An 11,595-nucleotide genomic window follows, 5' to 3' on the forward strand; every position below is an offset into this window, starting at 1 on the left:
TTTGGCAGTACTAGATTTACGGCGCTGGCCTGTATTTCAGAGCCACCATTAGCCATTTTAGAAGCAATGCTGAGGTTTCACTTCATTTTATCTCTTTTTGACATAATCCAACATAATCATGTGTCTGCCTCATTGTTGATCTATATTAGAGGCTTTTATAAGCAATTGACCTTATTCTTCCTGACACAGAGTTTTTCTGAATCTGATTTGTTGTGAAAATAGGGCATGCACCAGAGGTTCTCTTTGTAAATGGTGTTGTTTGCCTTCACAGGAAAAATAACATTTTTGAATATGTGGTGGATGAAAGAACTGGGTTTCCTACTGAACTCTTCAAAGCAGTTAAAGGGAAGAAGCTGTTTGTGGATGAGCAATACTTGGTAATGAAATATGTATGGTAGAAGAACAGGGCTTACCCCATGGCAGGATTGAAAAAAGCAATTTGAATGCATGTATTTATGTACCTATGCATGCCTGAATGTATATAGGTGCATGTTACACAAACACTCAGGGCAAATTATAACAATTAAAAATAGCACAATATAAATATAACCAGTCCTCAATTACGAATGGTTGCTTAGAAACTGTTCAACGTTATAACAGATCCCTCCCAAAAGGTACTTATGACCCAGTTCCAAAATTGTGAAGGCCCGTGCCCCCACCAATCATGTGACTGCATTTCAGGCAATCAGTAATTGGCTCACATTTATGACTTGTTTGCAGTGTCCAGCAACCATAATTTACAAAAAAAAAAACAAAAAAAAAATGCTGAAAATTGGATTTACTTCAGTTGACTGTCATGACTTACAACAATAACGAGCAAAATGTTAGGAAATGGTTATTGCCTAATTGGTTGGTCAGGAAGTATATAAGCCAACATTGTATGTTTGTATTATGTGGATGTATTATGTAGCTTTAGGAATTGTGCTGAGTCATTCTGCATCCTGATTGGCTGAGCTCTGTAGCCAATGTATTTAAGGAGAGCTAAATTATGGTTAGTGTGGACGACTACACCATTTTACCTGCTGCTATGCTGTAACTCTTTTTGATCTCTCTATGGTCAACTGTTTGATCATGATTATTTATTTACTGCTTTCTGATATTTATTGAACTGTTTTTATATTGTTCCTGATTGTTCCTTGTATTTTTCTACTGGTAAGAAGATTTTATATCCCTGGATTGATCTTATATTGCACTTTATATGGCTAAGACTTGGATTGTTAAAGGACTATGAATTTGTTTTTCCCTAAAAGTAAAATACTATAAACCCAGTTTGTCTGTTATTCACAATTACTCTAAAACTGTTTCCGTGTGTAAAACTCTAACGGTACTCTGCTTTATAAGACACAACTTCAGGTGCAACTCAATAATATCCTTAACATTGGTTATGGGCCCAGAGCCAACCAGAGTTACCCAGAGTTACCTAGAAATATCTAGAGCACTGAGAGTTGATGTGAATGATACAGTAATTTATTCAGACAGCTGTGTTTGTTATTAAGTATCCAAGTGAAGATGGCACAAGATCAGTCATCCAGTATATCCATGACAACCCGGTTGGACGGAACAAACTATGTTTCCTGGTCCATGAAATGCAAGCTGCTTTTGCGTAGGGAAGGACTATGGGATGTAGTTAATAATCCACCGGATGTAAAACTCTAACGGTACTCTGCTTTATAAGCCACAACTTTGGGTGCAACTCAATAATATCCTTAACACAAGATCTGTTAAGGTCATAAGTCAAGAACTTCCTGAATTGTGCGCTTTCTGCTATAATGCCCACCTTACGAAACATCCTTTCCCTGGAGATCAGGAAGGCTTTGACCCCACTGGACTTTTGTAATGTCTTAAGACTTGCTTCTGTGCCCAAGCCTGAGTCCCTGAGTATGTGCAAGGGCCGGTTTCTTGATTATATTAGTAGTTTGGACTATGATGTTTCTTGGCTGCTGTGCATTTTAATTTTTATAATGTTTGTTTGTTTATTTATTTATTTAATTTTGTTCACTTCCCAGAACCACTTGTTGAGATGGGCAGTCATATAAATCCAATGAATGAATGAATGAATGAATGAATGAATGAATGAATGAATGAATGATAGATAGATAGATAGATAGATAGATAGATAGATAGATAGATAGCAATATATCTTCTTCCATTTATCCGTGAACCTATCCAGTAATTGCTCTATCCAGCACTGGATGGAAACTTATCAAAGAGAGAACCAACTTAGAAAATAAGGAGAAATTTCCTGACACTGAGAACAATCAATCAGTGGTATGGTTTGCCTTCAGAAGTTGTGAGCGCTCCAACTCCATTGGACCACTGCAGTAGTCTAAAGTTTTGGAATAAAATATTGTGGACTGTAAATGTCTGTTGTACTTGCCTGAGTCTAGTCCCGTGATGGCGAACCTATGGCACGCATGCCAGAGGTGGCACACAGAGCCCTCTCTGTGGGCACATGCGTCATTGCCAACTACTCTTCTGGTTTCCTGGTCTTTGTGGGCGCTGAGTGCCAGAAAATGCCCTGAAAAACGGCCAAAAACCAGGCTCTTTTCCAAGCTGTTTTGGGGCCATTTTGGGGCCGTTTTTTGCCTGAAAACAGCCAAAAAACAGCCTGAAAAACAGCCTGAAAAATGGCCAGAAACTGCTAAAAAGCATGCATGCATGCTCCGGCCAGCTGGTCTTCAGGTTTCTGGTGCTCCAGTGCGCATGCAAGGATGCGTATTCCGGTTTGGGCACTTGGTGCCGAAAAGTTTCGCCATCACTGGTCTAGTCCATACAGAAACTGTTTCAGGGCTGTATCTAGCTCTATTTTCTGCATTCAGTTACGCTTCTGTTAGTGTAGGGCAATAACTTTACCCATCCCTTCTTTTTATTGTTCTAGAGTTTTGTATCTCCTAAAAATGTTGTTTTCCTAGGTTTATCCAGTGGTAAGCTTCCCTATCAGTGCTATTAATCAAGCTTCCCGAAATGCCATTGAACAACATCAAGCCAAATTTGGAGCTACTGCACGGATATTGAGACAGGTGAGAACAACTGCGATCGGAAAAACGTTTTGTAATGGTGATGATCCACCACAGTTACTATGGATTAACTGATTTATACACCCTTCTGATAGGGAGTATAAAGGAAAGGGAAATACTTGATAGTGGCAAATATCTGTAGCTCAGCTGTAGGATGAGGGTGGAGGTTTGTTTTCTGAGCTTGTGGAGGAAACCATGTTTGGAAAACAACCCGCAAGGTCAGAGAATGAATTTCCATCCTCAAAGGGAAATATCTCTGGGCATGGAGCTATTCCTTCTCCCAGGAGGCCATAATAAAATTATTCCATGTGCGTTATTAATTTGTTCCGCTTGTATCTCTGAGCAAACTGTGCATGATGTAAGGGTATACCTATACCCCAAATATGTGGTTCTCAGGGCTCCTGTAAAAGCTGCATGCAAATTAAGATTTAAGGAAATAGAATTAAAAATGTATTAACTGTATTGAATTAATGTATTTAATTTTTATAATTTAAATGTAGCTGGCTGCCTTTTAAAATGCAGCTTCTGGCCTAATATCCAAAGAGCTGATATAGTCTCAACTCTCCAAAACTTAAGACCAGGGGTGGGCCTCAAAAATTTTAGCAAGGGGTTCTCTGCCTGGTTGCTGGGTGGGCATGACTATGGTGGGTGTGGCCTAGTTGGCCTCCTGCACCATGGTGGGGGTGGGGGTTTTGTTTTTGCCCTCCCCGGGCTCCAGAGACTTTCCTCGAGCCTCTGGGATGGCGAAAATGGCCTCCCCAGGCTCTGGAGACTCTACAGAGGCCGGAAACGGGCCCGAACTTCCAGAAGGTAGGCCCGTTTTTCACCCTTCCCGAGCCTCCGTGCATGACCTGCATTTACCTGCATCCAAAACAGGCTACATGGAGACCCCTGGAAGGGGCGGGGTTGGTAGGTGGGGCCAGCCAGGAGTGGGATTTGGGTGTTCTCCAAATGGCACAGAATCTTAGCTAGAGGTTCTTCCAAACTCCTGCAAAGCCCCAGCAGCCCACCCCTATTAGGGACTCTTCTGGTTCCTACAACCTATTCTTGTTTTCCAGTTTCTTTTTGTGTTTCATGTCAAATTCATATCAATTAGGGATGGATGAAACATCTATGATTGTGGACGGAGGAGCTGGATTGGGTGAGAGGCTTAAGTGTTTGTCACCTTGTCATTTCTACCATTTCAAAACAGAGTTGAAATGTAGAGTCAAGGGGTACCAGAGGTAGAGAGGTTTTGACCCACATTGCAACCTTAATATATTGTCCAACATGCTTATTTACTGGAATTATAAATCTAGGATCACTATTTCTACTGCAAGTGAGCCACAAATTGCAATGTTATTCTCCTTGTGAAGGCAAAAGACCTAGATTGCGATGAACACCTCTAGCAGTTTCTTGTTCTTTGCTTTTATTAATGTCTCTGTCAAAAGGAAGATTCAGTGCCTTTTAAATATACCTTGGTACTGTTTCCCATGTAGTCACATCTCAAAACAATTTACACTTTAATAACATGATTAAAAACTAATCCATATATCTTAAAAATATACAACGTGTTCATTATGTTTGAGTGGGAAAGAAAGCAAAACCAAACACACAGAAAAGGCAAGAAATTGGCCTTGTAGACACCCTAATGGATGTACTAGGAAGTACAGAGAGTCCAGAGAACTAGTCTTCTACATAAAATAAATGTTTAAATTTAATTAATTAATAGGATAAATGAATGAGATATGTTAAAGGAATATTTCAGAATTATTTCCAGTAGCGGCAACTTCCTGAGTGATAGACAGGGTAAATATTGAGGGGTGGGGGACAACACATATACTGCCTTAATAGGAATAGCACTTAAACTTATATACTGCTTCATGGTGCTTTACAGCCCTCTCTATGCAGTTTACAGAGTCAGCCCCCAACAATCTGGGTCCTCATTTTACCTTCCTCGGAGGAATGAAAGGCTGAGTCAATCTTGAGCCAATGAGACTCGAACTACTGAACTGCTGGCACCCAGCAGTCAGCAGAAGTAGCCTGCAGTACTGCATTCTAACCATTGCATCACCATGGCTCTTAAGGACACACACACACACACACACACACACACACACACATACAAGTCAAATAAATCAGTGGATGGATGGATTGGATGGAGGGGAATATGTATTCCAGCCAGGGGGCCAGATGCATCACACGCTGGCCATGCCCACACCCAATTTAGCGAAGGAGGAAAAAGTTGCGATATGTCATGTGATGACCCCGTGATGACACGAGTTTAACACCCCTGGTCTAATACATTGAAATTATAAACAAGTGTTCAAAAGAAGCCAGAAAGATTAAGAAAACAAGTACATTATAGCAGCAAGGTGGTGTTGGTTTGGTTGCTTTATACCCGGGTGTCATTATCTATGCATGCATTTTTATTCTACCTCTTCTCTAAAGTGGCAGGCTCACGGTAGTGGTGGGGAATCTCCTCTCAGTTTGTGCCCACAACCTGCCTTAGAAAACACAGGATGAATGACTTTCCCAAGTTAAGGCAGGACACTCAACAATTATAAGGGAATTTTAGCCTCTCTTAAGCCTCTCTTACCTATGGACCCCCTTCAGCTTGCTTTCAAAAATTCTCTGAGCCGCTGAGGATCAATGTAGTGTAAGTTTGTGGAAATTGATTGTCCCTAAATAATAGTGATAGCGAAACTATACCAATCTGTTTCTCAAAGAGTTGGCTGTTTTTGTCTTTTTGCAGAAACAAACCATTGAGCTGGTATTTCTTACCAAAGTGGAATATGAATGGAACAGGAAATCCTATTCCTATTATGTCTATGGGAATGAGCACAAGGTGTACGTGGAGAATTATCCTAAAAAGTGTGGCTGTACTATTATATGATACATGACCTTCCAACCACTGACAGAGAAATCCTGATCATTCCTGCATTACGTCTGCTCATCTGCTTCCCCCCCCCCAGTTCTTTCTTGTTTCAATTCCTATATCTCAGATGAATTATAAACAATTGTGTTAGCCTTTAAAAGAAGACCTGGGGGATTATCTCTACAGCTGAAACACTTTGCATATTTTTTGTACAATTGAATGTTCATTGTTCTTGATTGTTAAAAATACTTGTGTTGGTATATTAGTTATAACAAACATTAAAAGTTTAAGCCAAACATGCCAGAGATTCCATTCCTTTCCTATCTCTGGTTTTCCTTAGTTTCTTCTCTCATCCTGAATTAATTCATTATGTTCTGAGCCTTTAATGGAATATTTTGTTTCATTGGCTTGGTGCACAAGGTACGCACTGTTGCCCAATTCCAGATATAATTTTGGATTTTTTTAAATCAATAATTTTTAGTTGCACTTTTTTTTTAAACATACTATTTCAATATAAATCAGGAAATGGATTATCCAAAGAGGCAGAAACTAAGACTTTGTAGAGGCTAAAACTTTTACATTCTTTTGTTCATAGTTAATTCTTCAGTTGATTACTATTATAACATGTAATTGATAGGACTGTTTATAAGTAATACTAATTCACTTTACTCACATTTGAATGATTACAAACTGAAAAGATCATATCCTAATAACTATGTATTATAATCTTTTTAGCCTGAAATTGGAACTAATAAAGTGCAGTGATTCTAAACATATCGCAATAAAAAAAAATTGAACACTCTGATATGCTGTTATGAGGTTTTAAATTTTCTTGCATAATATCATAAAGATTTTATAAATCTATATCCTTTTTTCAAGTGCTGGATGGAATGGCTCAATCCTAAAAAGCATTGTAACACAATGGATTATAGAAAAGAACAAAAAAAATGGTTTCAGTGGAATAAAATAGAAACAGATAGTGACAGAAATGTCATCTAACATTCCGTTGACAGTTGCAAAACAAAATGGCAGCTCAGAGCTGAAACTCCGAGGCTAGGAGGGAGATGTTTTGACATTTTCAAGAGTGTGGGGGTCAATTAACCATCCACAGACCCCCCTCCCAGCAAGCTGAGGTATTTTCGGCTCAATAGAGCTGTGGATGGAGCCCAAGGATAAAATCCGAGCCGAGCCCGAAGATCAGCTGTTTGTCAGTAAAAAGACTGAGGGCGGTGGGGAGGATGTCAACATCAAAGCCTGGCTGTCATGACCGGGTCAACCACTGAGTCTAATACAGCTGATGAAATGGTTGGCGAGACGGTGGCAACAGCGACTCTGGATAGGGTGTTGATAATGATGCCTGGGCTAATAGGCGCTGCATGTAGCAACACGGCGGCGATGATATCTATGGCAAGGGGGGTTACCACAATGGCGAGGGGAATGGCGCTAATGGCAGCGACGGCGACGGCAACACCAGGAGGCTGCAAGGAAGCCCTCGTTGTTAATAGAGGAGAGGGCAATGCTGCAAAGGCTATAAATGTTAGGATCCCTTCAACCTCTAGGGATCTGTTGCACTCCTCTTTCTTGAAACTCTGAGGACTTATTAAACTAATTGAACTAAGTAGCCTGAGCAAGGTGATGGATAGGGACTGAGGATAACAATCTGGAGATGATGACTTACTCTCCCCCTCAACTGTCCCTCCTTTATCAGATCTAGATCTATTACGACCACTCAGCGTTAACTTGCAATCTTAGATCGATCTGCAGCTTTATTTACCACCTATTTCCCCAAGATTACCCTGATTATTTAACCCTAAATACTTTGTCCAGTGGCTCTGCCTTACTTTTTTGATCTAATCCTCGGCCATCGCTGGTATCAGGACTGGAGGAGATACAGACATCGAGAGTCTTGGATTATGGGGAGATAGACCACCTTCTCTTTGTTTGTTTCAAATGGTTTGGTCGCTGTGAGAGGACGACCCTTTGAGACCTCTACCCCCACCTCCTTTGGATGGACTTACTACAACCACAAGACTTCCCATCGTCGTGAGAGGGCGATGATGTTCCGATGTATTGACATTTGTAACATACTGGTCTCCCTTTTACATCTATTTCCTCCCTTATTTTAAATTACCTGTCTTAACCATCTCTAACACTCTTAGAAGAAAATGATCCTTCATCTCCTTCAACTCGCTCCTATCTTTGATGTATTCAACTGCGGAGCTCCTTGCACTGCGAGATTCCCCCCTCTCACATGTCTGGCCCTCTCAGTTATCAAGGGCCGCCCTTGAGGACGGGTTTTGGAACCCTGAGAGGTGGTTTGCAAAAAACCAACGGCTTTGGGGTTTTTTAGATAAATCTTTAAGTTCTATTTTAAGGGGTTCTGGGAGGGATTGTGGGAATGGATCTGGGGGGATCCATAAATCCACTGAAAGGGGTAATGGGTCTGATAATCATGGTAGGGACGATGGGGACAGAAATCTGACAAGGATGCAGGGGGATGAAGCGATGGGCATTAGTATAGTAAGTGGGAGGGCCAGATATGACGGCTGCAGGGGGCCATATTATGTTTCGGGAGTGCGCACTCGATGTTTACGAGCGATTGCCCACTCCGACCCCCAAAGCACTGCTCGTTTCCTGGGTTGTTCAGAGTCTCAGACCCTGGGTCTACGGCTGATGTTATGTAATGCCAGGTCAGTGGTAAATAAAGCCCCCCTCATTCATGATCTTATTTCAGAGGGGGGTGCTGACCTGGCAGGGATTACGGAGACCTGGTTAGGCCAGGAGGGAGGAGTTCCCCTTGTGGAAATGTGCCCGCCAGGTTTCTGTGCATTCCATCAGCCAAGGACTCAGGGAAGGGGTGGGGGAGTGGCAGCAATCATTAGAGAAAGTCTTTGCCCGAGGGAGGCCACCGTTCCTCAGATAGCTGGATGTGAGTCCCTCCTTGTGAAGTGGGGTCGGGGGATTCAGATGGGCCTACTGATTGCGTACCTGTCTCCATGCCACGTAACAGCGGTCCTGCCTGAGCTGCTCGACATAGCCGGGGTGGCGGTGGAAACCCCCAGACTTATTGTTATGGGGGATTTTAACCTGCCATCTGCTGGTGAGATGTCGGAGACGGCTCGGGAGTTCATGGCTTCCATGACGGCCATGGACCTGACCCAGGTAGTTCAAGGCCCCACCCACTTGGGGAATCACACTCTGGACTTGATTTTTGTCTCTGATCAGTGGCTGAATGATCTAAGAATAGGGGATATAGACATCAAGCCCTTGTCATGGTCTGATCATTCTCTCCTTCACATGGACTTTCAAGTCACTTCCACCCACCGCAGGGAGACGGAACCAACCAAATGGTTCCGTCCCAGGTGCCTGATGGACCCCGAAAGGTTCCTGATGGAGCTTGGGCCATTTCCTGAGACTCTGGCTCACGACTTGACTGAGGACCTGGTGATCGCCTGGGACAGGGCGGCTACTGGGGCCTTGGACCGCGTCGTGCCTTTGCGGCCTCTGACCCGATGCCAATCTCATCTAGCGCCTTGGTTTTCCGAGGAGCTGAGAGAGATGAAGCGTCGGAAAAGACGCCTGGAGAGCGATTGGAGGACAGGCCGATCTGAATCTGACCGAACACAGGTGAGATCTTATATTAAGACCTACTTAGTGGCGATAAGAGCGGCGAAATCTAGCTACTTCTCCGCTCTTATTGCATCTGCAGAGAACCGCCCAGCTGCGTTGTTTAGGGTGACCCGCTCCCTACTTCAGGTGGGGGTACGGGAAGATCCCTTAAAGGGTCGAGCTGAGGATTTTGTACAATTCCTGCATGATAAAGTCGCTCAGATTCGGGAAGGCCTGGACTCCGATTGGGTAGATCCAGGGGAGGAGACGGGGGCAGGTCTTGAGAGCGTTATCTGGGAAGAGTTTGACTCTGTGGCTCTTGAGGACGTGGACAGGATTCTGGGCAAGCTTAATGCTGCCACATGTTTATTGGACCCGTGTCCCTCCTGGTTGGTACTGGCCTCCCGGGAGGTTACAGGAGGCTGGCTCCAGGGGATTATAAATGCTTCTCTGAGTGAGGGTGTCTTTCCCACCACCTTGAAAGAGGCGGTTGTGAAGCCCCTCCTCAAGAAGCCTTCCCTGGACCCGGCTATATTATCAAATTATCGTCCAGTCTCCAATCTTCGCTTTGTTGCGAAGGTTGTTGAGAGTGTGGTGGCGCGACAACTACCCCGATACCTGGATGAAGTTGTCTATCTGGATCCGTTCCAGTCGGGCTTCAGGTCACGATACAGCACGGAAACGGCATTGGTCGCATTGGTGGATGATCTCTGGAGGGCTCGGGACAGAGGTTGCTCCTCTATCCTGGTCCTATTAGATCTCTCAGCGGCTTTTGATACCATCAACCATGGTATCTTACTGCACCGGCTGGAGGGGTTAGGAATAGGGGGCACCATGCTTCGGTGGTTCTCCTCCTTCCTCTCTGACCGTTCGCAGTTTGTGTTGGTAGGGGGGCAGAGGTCGACCTCGAGGCACCTTATTTGTGGGGTGCCACAAGGGTCAGTCCTCTCACCCCTTCTGTTCAACATTTATGTAAAACCGCTAGGTGAGATCATCCGTGGTTTTGGGGTGAGTGTTCATCAGTATGCTGATGACACACAGCTATACATCTCCACCCCAGACCACCCCAATGATGCCCTTGCTGTGATGTCCCGTTGCCTGGAGGCCGTGCGGATCTGGATGGGGAGAAACAAGCTCAGACTCAACCCCTCCAAGACCGAGTGGCTGTGGCTTCCGGCGTCCCGGTATAGTCAGCTGGTACCATCACTGACAATAGGGGATGAGATCTTGCTCCCCACAGAGAGGGCCCGCAACTTGGGTGTCCTCCTGGATTCACAGTTATCTTTAGAAGATCATTTGATGGCCGTGGCCAGGGGTGCCTTTTATCAGGTTCGCCTGATCCGCCAGTTGCGTCCCTTTCTGGATCGGGACGCCTTGCGCACGGTCACTCATGCCCTAGTTACCTCCCGTATGGACTACTGTAATGCTCTCTACATGGGGCTCCCCTTGAAAAGCACCCGGGGCTCCAACTGGTCCAGAACGTAGCCGCACGGGTGATTATGGGCGCAGCTCATTACGCCCATGTAACACCTCTCCTACGCGAGCTGCACTGGCTCCCGGTGGTGTTCCGGGTGCGATTCAAGGTGTTAGTTATCACCTTTAAAGAGCTCCATGGCTTAGGACCTGGGTACCTACGAGACCGTCTTTTGCCACCAATAGCCTCCCACCGACCAGTTCGTTCTCACAGGGAGGGACTACTCAGGGTACTGTCAGTCAAATTATGTCGACTGGCGACTCCCAGGGGGAGGGCCTTCTCTGTGGGGGCTCCAACCCTTTGGAATGAACTGTCCCCGGAGATACGGAATATCCCTGATCTCCGTGCTTTCCGCCGTGCCCTCAAGACCCTGATGTTCCAACAGGCAGGGCTAAACATACAAACATGTGAATGATTTTTTAAATGTTATCTAATTCTGGGTTTTATTTAATTGACCAAACTAAGTAATAATTTTAATTAGCAATTTTATGATGTTTGTGTGTCTATATTTTTCTTGACTGTACACCGCCTTGAGTCCTACGGGAGAAAGGCGGTATAGAAATATAATAAATAAATAAATAATATGCTTTTAAATTGTCAGTGCCCCTGGCTCCTTCCTATATTGTGAAGATTCCTTT

The 11,595-nt window shown here is 44.1% G+C and overlaps 1 protein-coding gene across 4 annotated transcripts in view; it reads left to right on the plus strand.

Moving 5' to 3' along the window:
* The window catches only part of LOC117673915 (protein SSUH2 homolog), a 46,669-nt gene extending 39,990 nt beyond the window's left edge, over window positions 1–6,679 (plus strand). For all 4 annotated transcript variants that reach the window (XM_034431635.3, XM_034431636.3, XM_087887903.1 and 1 more), the window contains 3 exons: window positions 272–377; window positions 2,913–3,020; window positions 5,752–6,679. In XM_034431635.3, the coding sequence (XP_034287526.2) occupies window positions 272–377; window positions 2,913–3,020; window positions 5,752–5,892 (355 nt within the window). In that variant the 3' untranslated portion in view covers window positions 5,893–6,679. The remainder of the gene's footprint in view (window positions 1–271; window positions 378–2,912; window positions 3,021–5,751) is intronic.
* The last annotated feature ends 4,916 nt before the right edge of the window (window positions 6,680–11,595 follow it).

The sequence above is a fragment of the Pantherophis guttatus genome, chromosome 2, assembly GCF_059756535.1.
Source record: "Pantherophis guttatus breed Tessera chromosome 2, ASM5975653v1, whole genome shotgun sequence".
NCBI lineage: Eukaryota > Metazoa > Chordata > Lepidosauria > Squamata > Colubridae > Pantherophis > Pantherophis guttatus.